Here is a 17306-nt window from a genome sequence, read left to right as displayed (position 1 = left end):
TGAATGTGAGATTGTTTGTGAAAAGACCTACAAAATGGTATTTTAAAGATGGTGGTAGTTTAAAAATATGGAGACTTGATTACTTTATTATTAAAAGGTTTTAATATAAATGGATTTCTCATAAATGAATTTCATTATTTTAAAATATATCATCTTTCTATAAACCAAATTTCTAGAGTCCTCTGCCTTCTCTCTAAGGGTTCTTGCACCTTGTTCATCTGTTTGAAGATCGGATGTCGCCCGTGTGATCCTCACGGTGAGATCTTCAAGTCTACCCGATCAATTTCTAAAAAAGAGTAAGTTAGTTTCCTATTCTTTTCTCTGGTTTCACATTTTCCAATGCATGTGATGTTTGGCTCTGTCGCATGTATGGTTTGAGTATTCTTCTAGGTTCTTTACTGATTAGTGGTAATAACAACATACCCTGATCATGTTTCTGTGGTAATAACAGCGTACCCTAATCATGTTTCCGTTGTTTGTAGATGTAGATAGAGCTCTTTGAGCTATAAGAGTGGTATAGGGTTCTCTAGTACAACTTGGTCTTCTAGAAAGGTAAGGAAAGCTAGTGTTTTCTTAAAATTAAATTATTAAGTATGAAATGATATTTGATGGTGTATGGAATTAGTGCATGTTGTTGATTATGTTAAAATTGATTATTATTAAGTATTAAGTGTTTTGGAATGATGGTTATTGTTGGAATGATGTTGGTGTATCTTGCTGATTCTGTGTGGAATTGATAATTGTATGATAAATTTTGTTGTTGAGATGTTTTAGTTGTGTTGATTATGATGAAAAGTGGAGGAATATAGAACTAGGTGGAGTAGTAGGTATTTCTTGTCAAAATATGGAGGTTTTGGTATGTGAGTTTGAATTAAGGGTTAGAAAGAGTAAACTTCAGTTTTAAAGTATGTCTATAAGTTTTAAAACTTGTATGTCAATAGAGTATCTCAAAACTATACAAAACAACTCAAAAATCCTAACTAAACTAGACAACAGCGTCATCACCCTCCAAAGCCTGCTCTAGGGGCATCTCGTCTACCTCTGCTCACATCCAAATGGATGATCATTGCAAAAGAAAACACCACACAAACAACATACAAACACAAGCAGAAGGGTGAGCTAGATATACAAAGATCATACAATTATAATATCATATAACATACAAAGTTCACCCAACAAAGTATACTAGATCAAACATCTTAATATGTTATATTCTAGACTTGACTTGTACGGACTTAGAATGATTGCCGAGCTATGGCGGGTCATGCACTCGTGGTGGCCTCTACTGATTTGCAAAGCCGTTGCCAATGAGTTTCACCCTACCACACTCACGAGGTTAGTCTGTTTCGGGCCTTGAGACATATTGGGAGCCCCCAAGACTGAGACCTCCTGCTACTCCTCACGACATGGTTCAATCCTCTCTACTTGAGAATGAAAGACCATTGGAGTTTTAGGATAACCCCCAAGACTGAGCTCCTGCATTCATTCTAAACAACCTGGAATCTCACCAAGAGATTCTACAATGAAACTTACATTCACCCCTTTGAATCACATACTTTTATTTGTAATTGAATTCACAATACTTCTCAATTATATACAGACATACACCTTAAAACATAATTCACACCATATACCACAAGTAATTTAATCAAACTCAAAACAAAGTAATTAAAGAGCAACTATTTCAAACCTTTCGCTCTGCGCACCCAATTCGCAAGGCGAAACTAGGAGTCCCTCGCATAGCGACTTGTCTCGTTATGTGAATTAACTCGTAGAGGTACCAGACCTCAACCTCTCGGATAACACTTCCAGGTCACTATGTGAAAGTCGAGACAGAGACCAACCTTCCCAAACTACTCGCTATGTGACCCTGTTCGCTCTTCGAATAAAATTAAAAGTAACTCCAGACCCTAACCAGGCGCATAGCGCCCTGATTCGCCATGCGAATCACTAGACAGGGAGAAACCCTCCCCAACCATTCACACAACGCCCAATTCACTGTGCGAATGCCCTTGACAGAGAGCAACTCGCCATAGCGACTTGCTATGCGAGACTATTCGCACAACGAGTCTGCATAATCTGTAGAACGAAATTCTGCAGATTTATGCAACTCAACCACAAAATACAAATTCTAACTATTTTACCCAACTTCTAACACCCCTAAATTGTATTTTATACCTAATTAGACTTATCTAAGTGATCCTAAACTGTCCACCACCAATCTAAAGTGATTATGAACCACTTCCTACTCTAAAACATTCAATTCCTCAACTTAAAGACCCAAATTCAATTTTACCACTTTGCACATGTTTTTAACCATTTAAATAACTCAAACAAGTTATAAATGACTTACCTACAGTGCCTCAACAGACCAAATGAGCCCTTGACTTCTAATTCTCAAATTCACTACCTTACTTCCTCTAAAATGACCTAAAACACTACCAATTCACTTAACTTTCAACATAATAGCTATTATAACAGAATACATTCATCTAGCATACTCAATTACAGTTTCACCTCACCTCTAATCAATTCACAAACAACCTTTCACAGTTTCATCGTTAGACATTCAAAGAATACAAGATTTAACCTATACAAGAACTATATTTCAGCTCAAATAGCAACAAAATGCAGAATTCAATACACACACCTATCAAACCACTAATTCAAACAAAAATCTAGCTCCCCTTACCTCAAAGATTCACAACCCAACTCATTGGATCACCTCGACAGTACCTTACACCGCAAGGAAACTCAACAGAACCCTACAAATCACCAATTGGTGATCAAGGACAACTCTTAGAGCTAGGATTGGACAGAGAATGGAAGAGAGAACGCACAAGACACATGCAACCAGCAAAGATTTCATGGTCTAGGTTCAAAAACAGCGGAGAAAAAGGGAAGAACAACTTACCAGCTAGAATCGAGAAATCAATTGGTCAGTTGTGTAGCCCTCTACGTCGTGGACGTTTGGGCACCTCCTGATCGTCAATCTGACAACTCAGTAAGAAGGAAAGCTAGAGAGAAGGCAAAGAACGAGTAGAGAACGGAGGTGTTAGAGAGATGAAGTGATTTAGATAATGAACCGAGCTTTAGTAATTTATATCTATATTATACGATTATTTTAAAAGTAAGACGCTCATCTCATTATTTTAATCCACTTATCTACTCTATTACTCTATTTTCTAGGTTCTTACATCATAAGTTTAAAAAATCTCAATACTTGAAGGAAATTTAAATTATATTTAAAAAGTGAAAATTTTATCCAAAACAATTAAAATAGATAAAAAAAACTTTACTTTTAAACGATTTGTTTGGAAATGAGAAGTGGTTATTGTACAAAAATTAAATACACCATAATTTTCACAAAATTTCAATTATAATTTATAATTTTACATTCTATTTTAGTTGTTTTCAAGAATGAGTAAATCATGTTATCGTAATTGAACCCGTTTATATATAGTAATGGAAACCTATACATATATCCATGTGTATCCAACTTTATTTTTATGTAATAAAAAATATAATTAAAAATATTAAATATATCGTATGACTTTCTCATCAACACTTCCAAGGTTAACTACTCGGTCAACGTTTCCAAGAGCGTTGAAGAGACTTTATGTTTCTATAGACCAGACGACTTTTCATTGAGCCGATAATTGATTCTATTGTTAAGCTCATTACCATGAATCGAACATGTTTACAAGTAAAAACGTAAAACACATTTATTGATTTTTTGACTGTGATTAGGCCAACTCTAATTAAAAGCCTATTTCGAAACCTATCAATACAGAGGTAAAGTAAGAAGAGAAGTGATTGCATTTATTGCGAATTTAAGACTTTATTGTGATAACCGATCAGACATGTTTAACTGACTTGAGCGACAAAGCGTCTTTGACAAGTATTAAAGATTATTGTAACGGAGACTCAAGATAATCTTAAAAGATTAAGGAGAAAGTATGATGGAGTAGTTCTCGACCCTACATCCAAAACATTAAGTATGATGATAATTTTTAAAATAAAAAGATTACTAAAGTTTATACAAAATTATAAAAAAAAATATTTTTATTAACCTCTATGATAAAATAGGTCCTTGGTATTTTATACAATAATAAAAATCACTTAAATGAGTTGTGTCTATGATAAGATCGGTAATAATATGAGTAAACTAAAACAAAACATCTAGTTATAGATAGTTTTATTTAATAAATATTGTACAACAATCACTTTGTTTCTTTAAGTTGGAGAAAACTTTTCTAGCATGATAGTTGTGTGCTGCCTTAATTCCTAGAAAGAACTTGGATAATTTTTTTCTTACACCCAATATTTGTATATATGATTCACATTGCTCTTAATTTTTTTTCTTCTATTAAGACATGTTAAAATGGGTTAGATAACTTGATTTATCATGAATTTAACATAAATGAGATTTAAAAAAATATGTTTTTTTTTTAAATATGAAGTGAACTCAACTCACTGAAGCTTACTTATAACTCATCAATAACTTTTCAAAATTATTTTTCATTATAATTATTTAGTATATGTAATTATGTAGATTCATGCTTTAATATTTTTATTCCTTAAATGTTGTTTAATAATATTTAATTTATTTATTTATCAAATTATATAAGTAACTGTTGCGATTTTTACTTAATATATTTATAATATTACTTTCTAATGTTTAGGTAAACAACACCTGCTATAAATAGGCAGGTCAAATTAATTACTTTATTTATATTGCAAGTAAATCCATTTATTATTGACACGGATACATTATTTGCACTATGGATGTACCTAAATAATCTTCAAAATAAAATAAAAAAATATGAATTTTCAAAGCATTATGCACATTTCTTAAATCATTGGTAGCATATTCCTTAATTTTGTATTTTTTTTTATTGGAAGCAAGAAGGTCTCTTCACTTTAAAAAAGCAATAAAAGAATAAATTTGAACTTGTTAATTGTTAAAGATGAAAGAAAGGTTCATTAAAGGAAAGAGTCATTGTGCAAAGAAAGGAATTACTTTTCTTAACTTATGAACTCTTTGACGATGAATTCTAAGTAAATTGTCAATGATTGAACAAAAAATTATGAGTAAAAGATATAGAGTAAAAGGAATGGCCACAATTAAACTGTAATAATTTGAAATGATAATAATATAATAATATTAAATATATGAAAAAAAGGAAAGTGAAAATGTAAATATTAATAAAAGGTATCTAATGATTGTTCAGTTATGGGTTGCTTTCAATGCAACTTGTTGAAAATGGTTATTTTGTAGTGGTGGTAGCCAGGGTTAGTTAGTCAAAAACAGCTTCTGGCCTCCTTCACTGGCAGGTACAAGATTCCCACTGTCAGAGATATGCTACTGATAACAATGATACACCACTCCGCAGCTGATAAGAACTTGTCGGCTACCATGTGCTTCAATTTGGGAGACTGTTATAAAGGTGCCACCAAATGGTCTATGTAAGGAAAACATATGCAAAGTTGCATTCTTAGGTGAAAATGAGAGGTCTTGGTGTAGTAGAGTGGCTTAGACCCCTTGTAGAGACCAATGTTTGGGATTATGTAGTTGTTTGGAAATATGGGGATGACCCAACTAGGTACTTTTAAAGAAGTCATTTTTTCCTCCATGTGGAAATCAGGTGTTTAATGCATTTTGATCCCTGTGCAGGTTTATTGAGTGGATTGGTTGCTGTTGTAGAGGGAGTTGCAGTGTGAACATTTGTGTGGAGTCCAAAGAGGAAAAGGGTGAAGAATGCCACTTAGCTCCCATTTGCAGGGATAAATATCTTCAGCATCATGTTAGAACAAAGGCTTGTGAGGCTCTTGCTCAGCTTCCTTTTGCATTGTCTCTCTATTCTGGGTCTCTCTCTCTCACTCATTCTGACTGTTATCACTTGTGATCATCTCTCTGTGTTTGTGTGTCTGTTTTAATTATACAAACTATGTACACATGTATATAAAAGTATGAATGTAATGTAATTTTCTGTTTACAAATTTCAGTGTGCATGGAGAAGTTGCCATATCACAACAATCAAGATGGCTTAACAAGGTATTCATTGTTTTTTACCTGATAAAAAGAATTTTTCTCTTTTTTTTCATGTGGTCACTTTTATTATAGCTTGAAACTTTCTATTAGATAGTGGATACGGTTTTATATTTGTGAAGTGTTTGTAAAGCCACAATGAAAGTAGTCTCTTATGTTCTATGATGGTCATGGAAATTCTGTTCTTACCTTAATCTGATTAACTACCAAATGATTTTTCTGAGTTAACTTTATCACATGATCATCCAAAATCAGTGACAATCGTGATAAAATTAGCTCCTCATATTCATAAAATGTCATGGATACTAGCAGATAAATTGTCCATTGCTTTGTTTGTTAATTTGTCATGGATATTTGCAGATATATGACATATTTTAAGGGAGACTGTTGATGGTTTGCTCACCATAAATAATAAGATCATAAACTAAAAATCTCACTGTTTTTGACAGGATTCAATTGGAACCCAAGTTTTGATCCCTATTGTTGGTGGTCTTATTGAGCTCTTCACTGAGAAACTGGTAGAATATAAATTCTGATATTTGTTGACAACACCTCTGTTTGAAAACTCTTGTGTTAACAAAGTATCCATCTTTGTCAGATTCCAATGGATATGAATATCATAGAGTTCATAACAGCACATGGCTGTGTCTCTTTGAAGCAAGAGGCCATATCTGCACAGAGCTATACCAGTCTGAACATCATTGAACATCTGCCATTAAGGGAACAGTACTCACATTGGTGGCTACCACACATGTCAGCAACTTTAACTCCCAGTGTCCATCAGCCTGCAACAAAACAGTGCAACTCACATCCTAGCATTGAAGGACCCCCAAGCGGTTCTAATCCTTCCACTGAAGAACCATCGTTTGATTCAAAATTTGTTGGTTTGATTCCAGACGAATGTCTTAAACAATCAACTAAAATGTCTCCCATCTCCAAAACTAAAATGCCCAAGTACAGTAAAACTTCAGGGAAGCAACAGAGAGGTTTGAGTTCTCATTGCAGCGATGGGGAAGAAGATAAATCAAAACTGGTCAAGGAGCCTCAGAAGGAAAGGTACCAAGCTAAAAATCTTGTCACTGAGAGAAATAGGAGGAACAAGATTAAAAAAGGGCTTTTTACTCTGCGGTCTCTAGTCCCAAAGATAACCAAGGTAGATAAACTGCATAACTTAAAAGGCCTATTTATAATGGTTTGCATCCTCAATTTTGCCTAGTATCTGAGCCATCAAATTTTGGCAGATGGATAGAGCTGCAATTCTTGCAGATGCAGTTGACTATATAAAGGAATTACAAGCACAAGTGAATGAACTAAAAAACGAAGGCAGTGCTTTGGAAGTTCAGGACTGTGTGAACACACCAAAATTGAGGAAGACAGCTGACAAAGAACAAGAAGGAACCAGAAGTAACACTCTTAATCAAAGTTCTTCTGATTGCACTAAAAAGATGCAGATGGAAGTACAAAGACTTTTCATAACTTAGTAGTTTTTTTCTCCAATTCCTAGATAAAACTAAATTTCTATACGTCTTATCAGTGACTTAATTAAGATATATAATTTCTTAACCTGTTAACAGGTACAAGCAGAAGTGCACTACATTGGCAAGAAAGATTTCTTAATTAAATTATACTGTGAGCAGAAGCAAGGTAAATTCTCAAAGTTGATAGAATCTATACACTCAATTGGACTTCAGGTGACTAGTGCCAATATGACGACATTTGATGATAAAGTCCTTAACATTCTGACGGTTAAGGTAAGAATATAATCATTCATAGAAAAGTGCATTAATTTGCTTGATATATGGAGCCCCACAAATAAGATAATTTTTTGGTAATTCCGCTCAGAACTTTCAGTTCCACTCCAAACACTTATCACATTACTGTTTAGGTTTATGAATTAGACATGGATCTACTGCTACAATCTTATATTCAAAGAGGGATTAGACAAGTACGGGAGGGACCAAAGAGTAAAAAAGATTTAAGTCATGGAAAAAAATGTAACCTGCCTCATATTGAAAATTAGGTTGATTAGAACTACTATTATCTGAAAGCATTCATCCTTCTATCCCAACACATTAATCACAGTCTCTCATAGTTCCCCTTCACAACTTCAGTTCATAGGTCCCCTTTATATGCAATGAGATTAAATTCTGTTCTACAGGCAACCAAGAAGGATATTCACCCCACTAAACTGAAAGAGTATTTAATACAAAAGACAAGTGATGATAGACAAAGTAGGTAACAAGCTCAGAAAAATGGTGGGGATATGAATGAGTTGAAGAACAGCACCCTTTCAAAGTTTGTACACCCGGTATACGGAAATTTTATTCAACCGTGAGAAATAAAGCACTTGAATGACAATTATCAGCAAAGCCACCAATTCAGAGCAAAGTTGAAAGTTCACATGTTAGCTGAGGACTTAGTTATTGACTGCAAATAAAAAATGTACCACAACTTCATAGAAGTTGCCCTGCAAGCGTAAATGGTATTTCCATTTTTCTAGGCAAAGTTATATTCTGTGTTTAGTAACTTATCATATTTTCTGGATTGTGGTGGCCACATATGGTTGCAGAAATATATTCAAGTAAATTTTGAACTGGTTGTTTTTCAATACCTTAGTACCACAGATGTGCAGTAAGAAACCAACATGAATAAGAAACACATCTACTGATAATTATTATTAAAAAGATGACCTTAACAAACTTATCTTTTTACAAGCTGCCAACATCCTTATCCTTTTACACGCTGCCAACATCCCCCCATATTAAAAAAAGGGGAAACAAAATAGAGCAAAAATTAGACAGAGAAAAGGGTTTAGTGAAGCTTCAATATATACAGGATTGGAAACAGGCCAAAGTTCAAATTCGTGTAAAACCAGAAACATTCACGGCTTGTGGTATGATGATCATGCAATGTGAATTTGGTATTGAATTGACTTAAAAGCAGCAGCCTTTAACTCCACAATGTCAATGCTCATTATACATCACTGCCTGCTATGTGTACTTTCCTCAATCACCGTTTTAATTCAGGACTGTTCATATTCCAGTTGATAGCTGTAGAGTCTGATTCGTCACTAGAACTAAGCTGCATCAAGTTTTGCTCGGACCCTCCCGACGTCTGTTTTGAAAGACTATATTCACTATTATACGTATTAAAATCAGAATCAAAAAAGGTGCCATTCGCCATTCTTCTGAATACCATTATATCTTTATCATATTGGCCAGAATCATAAACTGTGCTCTGACCATATTTCACCCCATTAGAAAGATCACATTTTTCGTCTCCAGTATCCAAGGCTCTTACCACCTACAGCAACCATGATCAACATTAGTAAATATGCTCAAAGCATCAAATGTTAAAAGACCAAAAACTTAACATTAGCTGCTATATACAGTTCACATCGATGTTTCATGCAAATACAACTGTCATAGCAGATTGCCTGATATATAACTAACTATCCCTCGGGTGAAGAATCTAATAGTACATGGCTTAAACAAGGTAAGATTGAACTGTTAGAAAGATGGAAACGTTAAATAAAAACAAGCACAAACTTAAAAACCAGAGGGAGGCAAAACATAACTGTTTGGTACTGTTATCACCTGAAACATACGAGGCCGTTTAGGAGCTGAGTGGCGAACACAAGCTGCAGCTGCCTCAACCATTCTGGACATTTCACTCTCCACAAAGTGTTTTTCAAGTCTTGGATCTACTAATTCACTAAAATTACGTGTCTCCATTGCACGAAGGAGAAGTGGACGAGCCTGTAGACACAGGATAATCTCATAAGAAATAGAATAACCAGAGTCATCAGTAACTTGTGACAAAACACATAGTTTGGTTTATTATAGAGTGGACTGTTATAATTATTAATTTCATTCAGAAAACATATGACTGCACTGTTCTACTACGGTCTCTAGTACTCATCAAAAGGAAAGTAGAGAAATAAGGAAAGGAAGGAACTTGAAAAAGAGAAATGAGTGTTTCATGCTCTCTAGGGGTTACACCTATTTGTATTGGCTCATATTTGTTTAAGAACAATTAGTTTTGTGGAAATAATGGTTTTTTCTAAGTTCTTTCAAGAAATGAATAAAAATACCGTTTTCAACAATAAAAGAATAAAATGCTTTTGTAATTAGTCTTGAGGAATTGAAGATAACACTCTCAGCAAGAACACAGGAAAACGCAGAAACAAGAAAGAAACAACACCATAAATTTTACATGGTTCAGTTAGAACAATGCAATCTAATAATCTACATCCATGGCAGCCAGTATGATTGACATCAGTTTCCTTTTTGTGAATACAACCTGTCTTCAACTCAGTTTCAGGTTTTATACTCACTGACTAAGAGAAACTTGAGATTAATATTACATTTAAATAATAAGTAGAATGTATATTCTTACCCACTCAACCAAACTCTCATCTCCAATTGGCCGAGTTTGATCAACGGGTTTCCTTCCTGTAACAAGCTCAAGGAGGACAACCCCAAATGAGTAAACATCTGATCTGTCTGTTAATTTTCCACTTGTTGCATATTCTGGAGCCATGTACCTGAAAATTGAAGCCAGAAATGAGTTCGGGTGTTATCATTGAATTGGGTGGATTCCAGATAAGGCATTTCCTGGTAGAAAAAAACCTTAAAATTTCAAAACTATGTTGTTATTCTTACAAGTATCACTCTTCGGATGCAAATAAACAAAGTATATTTGGACACTAAAGCATCTATTCCATGGATATTCAAATCTTGGTTTGGACTAATCCTTTTCACTAGATTCCATGGTTAACAAAATGTTTTCAAAACTTCCCAAATCATTTTCATTTAATTAGAGATCTACCTTATTTCTAGAGTAACACCAATAAATAGTGAAGTTGTAATCGCTAACCAACAAAATCAACTAAGGAAGATTTGTTCCACAAGACCAAAATCCAAAACTTCGGTGAAATGTTATTTTTCAAGCAAATTTTGCCTCTTCAAAGTAGAAATGCATTTCTTTTGACGGTAAGTCTCATCTCAATCGTCCATGATTATATACATACATTAGTATCATTTGGTTATGTATAAGGCATAGGAAACACACCCAAAGGTCCCCATAACCCTAGTTGATACGTGGCTATTGGCAGCATCAGCTAGCCTAGCAAGTCCAAAATCTGCAACCTATATCAGAACAACGGTGGATTAGCGTCCCAACTTTGCACTCAGAGAGAATTAATGTGTCACGAAGAACATGTTAATGTCATAATAGCTCATGCCAACAAAATGTATGCATACCTTTGCCTCAAAAGCATCATCCAAGAGTATGTTTGCTGACTTAATATCTCGGTGAATTATCTTTTGGCTGCCTAGAGATATATAGAATACTTTAGTTATTCATAGAAATGAAAAATTGAAAGTGACAAAATATGATATTAGTTCCTTAGTTATGCACACAAAAAGGTTAAATATGCTTCCTCTTCTAAAAGTCTACTTTGTATCTGTTAGAATTTGTATAGCTGTAAACCTCCCACCTAAAATTTAGCTATGATTCTAGTTTTCCCTACACTAGTACTTGAAGATTATGTTAAAAGCAGCAAAGCATAGTCAATATTCATATTTCCTTAAAATAATAAAGCATAAATAGACAGAGTTACACAGAAGTAACGCAGATTTCTTGAAGCACGAAATGGTATTGATAACGTTAGCATGATTCAAAAGTAATTTTGTATGGTAACTTGTAATTTAGGAAAGTTCTCTGCTTTAGAAACAAAATTCTACACCGGTGCATCCCTTATCTTCTGATAACTTTCATGAAACATCGCACGCACGGCTAAGGGATGAGATGATAACGACATGATTGAAAACACTAATGAACTGGTGGCCGAGAATTACATGAAAAAGAGTTGCTAGAAATGTCTTCATATAACAGAAAATCATGACTCGGATGACAAGGATATCAGATATAAATTGTTAGGGCCACCCTAAAATTAAACAAAGGCTGGAAGAATATATAGGCCTTATTTACATAAACTTCTCTATATGTAAGTACTTGTAAGATGAAAATAAGTGCAGATATACTTACAGTCCTCGTGAAGATATGCAAGGCCCTTAGCAGCGCCTATTGCAATCTTTAGCCTTTTGACCCAATCCAACACTGGCATTCCACTTCCTTAATAATACACATAATGAGAATCAAATGAAACATAGATAAAACATGAAGTCCATCATATTTTTGAACGAAAAATCAAGGGAAACTCACGTTACCATGCAAGTGATGATGGAGTGTTCCATTAGGAACATATTGATAGATAAGAATTCTTTGCTGTTCAGACACGCAATAACCAACTAATGACACCAAATATCGATGATGTACTCGGCTAATGATATCCACTTCAGCCTTGAATTCCCTTTCTCCCTGCCCACTGCCAGCCCTAAGCTGCTTTACTGCAACTATTTTTCCATCTGGCAGGCAACCTTTGTAAACACATCCAAAGCCTCCTTCCCCTATAACATTTTTACTAGAAAATGCGTTTGTTATTTCCATAACCATGTCATAGGTGAAAATCATGGGACCATTCGTGGGCTGAGCCGAGTCTAAAGAAGATCCAAAATGGTTCACTTTCGCATTCCCATTTGAATAGTTGTTTGCAAGGGAAGGCTGCTGTACATAGTAATGCCCATTAGCACCTGATGGCCAACACAATCAGCATCAAATGTAGCAAGGGAGTGATTAAGTAAAGAGGAATGTTGATTGGTATGAAAACTTTTAGTAAAACACAAGCAAGTGGAAGATATTATGTTTTTGTTGATATTATGTTTTAGTCATCCGCCGGAAGAATTATTTAGCATTCTTGGAGTATCAGATATTCATCATCACAGTCAATATCTATGTGACAAATTTTAAAATTACACACATTTTATCACCCGTAAATTAGTTAAGAGTATGATATACTTTCTTTCAGGCAATCAGATAATCTTCCCTTGAAAAGAAACTTGACTGGTCTATAAAATCTTGTTGAAATTCCATTGTTGTTGTTATATTAGAAAAAAAAACACTGCATTTTATCTTCATTAATCACATTCAACAATAGTTAAGATAAAAAGTGACAACTTTTTTATGAAAGAACGGCAGCAACAACACCTGTTAAATGAATCCAAGTTTTTTTTTCCTCATCAGTACAAATATTTTACCTGATTTGACTTGAATATCAAGGGGCGGCATGTAGGGTGCATCGTTAGAATCATCACTCGATTTCTTCCTCTTAAACGCCAAAGCAATAGCTACAGCTATAGCAACCAAGGCAACAGCTAAAAGTCCGGCGACTGTATAGGCAACATATTTTTCTGAATTATCACTGGAAGAGGGGGCGAGAGAAGAAACCGTTGAGTTTGCTTCGGAACTAACGTCATGATTGATCGGGGGGCTTGATCCTGTTGAATTTGAATTCCTAGAAGTTCCCCCTTTTGAATCATTCATGACTGCAGTTTGCCAAGAAAGGGGAGGTGGAGCATGGAACTGTGTTGATGGTGGTGGCGGGGAAGAATTGTCATTTTGCTCTGGCAGTCGATTTGGTGGCGGTGACCAGGGTGGGAGCAATGGGGGAGGCGGGGAAGGTTGGGGCGCAGGGGGTGGCAGGGAAGGTTGGGGCAAAGGGGATGGCAAGGAACGCGGACGCGGAGGTGGTGGGGGTGACTGTTGGCGCGAAGGGGGTGGCGGGGAATGTGGAGGCGAACTTGGTGGTGGTGAAGAGGGCGATGGCGAGGGTGGTGGAGGCGATGCTAACAATTGAAGGGGCGGAGATGGACTTGAATCTTTAGATGACTGAGATTGTGATGATGGATTTGAATCTTCAGATGACGGTCGTGGTTGTGATGGACTTGAATCTTTAGATGACGGTGATGGTGGTGATGGACTTAAACCTTTAGATGACGGCGAAGGCGATGAAGATGGGGATGAAGTTTTGGATGGAGGTGGCGGAGACGGTGGTGACTTAGACGGATGACTCTTTGGAGAATCCGAATCCGGAGAATCTGAATTCGGAGAATCTGAATTCGGAGAATCTGAATTCGGAGAATCTGAATTCGGAGAATCTGAATTCGGAGAATCTGAATTCGGAGAATCTTTGGAATCCGGAGAATCTTTGGAATCCGGAGAATCTGAATCCGGAGAATCTGAATTCGGGGAATCTTTCGAATCCGGAGAATCTGAATTCGGGGAATCTTTCGAATCCGGAGAATCTTTGGCATCCGGAGAATCTTTGGAATCCGGAGAATCTGAATCAGGAGAAACTGAATATGAATCAGAAGAGTTTGTTGATGGAGGTGAATCCTTGTCTTGATGAATATTTTGTTTGGTTTTATCTTTCTTAGGTGATGGAGAAGAAGAACCATCGTTGACGTCGGTTTTTTCTGTACTCATCTTATTATCTATCTATATATATACAATATGTGCGTGTATTCTCAGAATGGCAGGAGAATTGAAACCCCTTGTCCTCCCTTCTTAGCAGAAAAACGGAGGTAAAGTGAAGGGAATCGAAACAGGTTCTGGAAAACCAAAATTTGAGAATACGAGAAGGAAACAAGAACATGGATTGTGCTATGCTCCAGCATTGAATGGTAAACCTGGATTCGTCGAACTGCGCAAGTTCTGCGAAGAATTGCCAGCTCGATGCAACGCATTGAGATGGATGAGAGAGAGGAAAAGATGATGGCCATTAGAAAATCATCCATTGTGAGCCCTACTATCTCTCTGTTGCATGGTTTTTTAGGAAAAGAGACACGTAGGTTGTGTTTTTCGTATTTACATAGATTCTTCTTTTATTTCATCTGGTTTGTTTGGTTGGTTCCATGTGTTCTTCATCTCCCTCTATCTCGGGTTACCGCGCAATTTTAAACGACTTCATTCGCATATCACTTCTTTGACCCGAGTCCATTAGCTTTCAAGAAATGGGCTCGCACCATAATAAACAAAATTTTTGTTTTCAATTGGAGAAAATTATTAATAAAATCTATAAAATTTTATTTTTATAAAATTTTATTATAGGAAATTCAACTATAAAATTATTTGAATAATTTGTCGATAAATTGTAAATGTTATTATTAATAAATATTTTTATTAAAAGTAATAGTCACAATAATATTTGTTAGTAATTATAATTTTTATTTTTGATATATAAAATTTCAATAAATTCATAAATTCTTTGGACTGACAAATTTTTGGTCTAATATGATAGGTTATTTTTAAAGGTAAGAAGAAGAGAAGAAAGATGTTGAAAAGTGTCATTGTAACATTTCATGTTAATAGTATAAAACTAATAAAATAAAACGTACACACTTGATAACTTAAAAGGAATGAGACTAATAGAGCAAAAGATTTTACCCTTGAAGATCAAGAACTATCTATCTTGTTGCTTCTCTCTCAACCAACTGGTGATTGAACTGAAAAGATATCTCCTTCCTAAGTTCACACCGATTAAGGTAATCATTGCAAAAGAGAAAATAATACACAGACAGACAAAAAACGAAAACAATGGTAAGCTAGTGATACAAAACATTTCATAATATATTTAAGTATTTTAAACATTCCACAGATGATACATATAACACAATTTAACCAACCAAACACTTTACACATCACCATACTTTAAATTGCACTATCCAAACTTAGAATAAATGTCGAGCTATGGCGGGTTGTGCACTTGTGGTGGCTTCTACTGCTTTGCAAAGTCATTGTCAATAGGTTTCACCTTATCATACTCATAAGGTTAGTCTGTTCCACGCCTTGAATCATACTGGAAGCACCCAAGACTAAGACCTTCTACTACTCTCACCACATGTGTTAATCTTCTCTATTTGAGAATGAAAGACCATTAGAGTGTCAGGATAACCCTCAACACTGAGCTTCTTGCATTCATACTAATGATACTTGAAACCACCACTGAGAAGTTCCTCCTTAGAACTCTCTTCCATACATTTGAAACCATTGAGATCACTTCACATTCACATAGTACACTAATACATGAGACTACTAATCATACATTAAAGAAATAGAAACACTCATACAAGTCAATAAAAATCACACAATAACACAATTTCTTCATGGAATCTTAATACTCATATTTAGGTAAGGAAAACAACTTTGAAACCCTCACCAGCAGCTCTGGAAGGGTCCAAAACGTCTAAAACTAATACTCGAAATCCCAAAAAGCACCAAAAACTGCCTTGGATGATTTTTGGACGACAATAATCGATTATCACATTGCCTTAAGTTTTGAAGGAAATATGATCCTCTGACTAGAATAAAATCGATTATCAAGTGAGATAATCGATTATTCTTATTAGTTTTTTACAACAACCTGATTTTTCTGATTTTGGTGCATTTTAGAAATATCCAAATGATCAATTTAGAATTTGTAACACTAATATTGTTACGAATTTATAAATGAAAGTAAAGTATTGCAATGCTCATTCGGATAGGAATTAGATGTACCAAACCAATTCAACAACTTAAAAGTGCCTAAACTCAATTCTATCTCTTGCAACACTCAATATCAGCAATCTAGCAGCTTGGGCAAGTCTCAATATACTACATAATATACCCAAATACTTCAGTTTCATCCCAGCTATCCTGCTTTCAATTCTCAAATACCTAAAACCTCTAAAATGGGCTAAAAACTCAATTTATGAAGCCAATATCACTTCCATAATAGATTTTACTGATTTTACTATCTAGACCAGTCCTAAAAGGTATAATGACAGACTAGTCATGACAGACAAGTCCAAAAAGATTTTACTGATTTTACGCAACTGCTTGTTAATATGCAAAAGCAATCGTCGTGCATCACTTTTTCGCAAAACCAACCTCTCAAAGTCTGTTGAAGACGAGTCATGGTTTGCCATAAACGGTGATAAATCAGAGTTATTATAAATAGAGAATCAAGGTTTAGGAATAAATAAGATTTTTCTGGAGAAGAATTTAAAGCTTGGTGAGGAAGAACAAAAGTAATAGGGAATGAAAAACGATTTTTTTGGGATAGCAACATGAACTAGCACCTCGTGTGACTGCGAAGGTAGCACTTATGGAGGCTTCTGCTGGTTTGAGGGGGTTTCAGATAAAAAGGCCAAAGGTCTCGTTGCAATGAGTGGCATAATAGGCTACAAGATTTGATAGCTTCAATTTGAAATTTGATATGATGAAATGCGATAAACTTAAAAAGAAAGTGAAAAAAAAAATAAAATAAAATAAATTTATTTATTATTATAATAAAATTATAAAATTATATATA

The 17306-nt window shown here is 35.0% G+C and overlaps 2 protein-coding genes across 2 annotated transcripts; one reads left to right on the top strand and one right to left on the bottom strand.

Moving 5' to 3' along the window:
• Positions 1-5318: 5318 nt before the first annotated feature.
• Positions 5319-8616, top strand: LOC124837785 (basic helix-loop-helix (bHLH) DNA-binding superfamily protein). Its single transcript, XM_047313248.2, has 8 exons — positions 5319-5606; positions 5678-5869; positions 6010-6058; positions 6502-6570; positions 6651-7205; positions 7294-7509; positions 7627-7803; positions 8211-8616. Exons 1-8 carry the CDS (start codon positions 5509-5511, stop codon positions 8289-8291), a joined length of 1437 nt encoding a protein of 478 aa, XP_047169204.1. The 5' UTR covers positions 5319-5508; the 3' UTR covers positions 8292-8616.
• An 83-nt stretch (positions 8617-8699) lies between these two features.
• LOC124837783 (proline-rich receptor-like protein kinase PERK13) lies at positions 8700-14811 on the bottom strand. The gene is made up of 8 exons (XM_047313247.2): positions 13213-14811; positions 12286-12708; positions 12104-12190; positions 11317-11387; positions 11126-11202; positions 10451-10598; positions 9649-9810; positions 8700-9355 (listed from the first exon to the last, which is right to left on the bottom strand). The coding sequence occupies exons 1-8, from the start codon at positions 14438-14440 to the stop codon at positions 9062-9064; spliced, it is 2490 nt and encodes an 829-aa protein (XP_047169203.2). The 5' UTR covers positions 14441-14811; the 3' UTR covers positions 8700-9061.
• Positions 14812-17306: the final 2495 nt, after the last annotated feature.

Source organism: Vigna umbellata, chromosome 1 (genome assembly GCF_029865625.1).
Source record: "Vigna umbellata cultivar VRB3 chromosome 1, Vumbellata_1.0, whole genome shotgun sequence".
Taxonomy (NCBI): domain Eukaryota; kingdom Viridiplantae; phylum Streptophyta; class Magnoliopsida; order Fabales; family Fabaceae; genus Vigna; species Vigna umbellata.
This window is presented reverse-complemented; position numbering and strand designations above follow the sequence as displayed.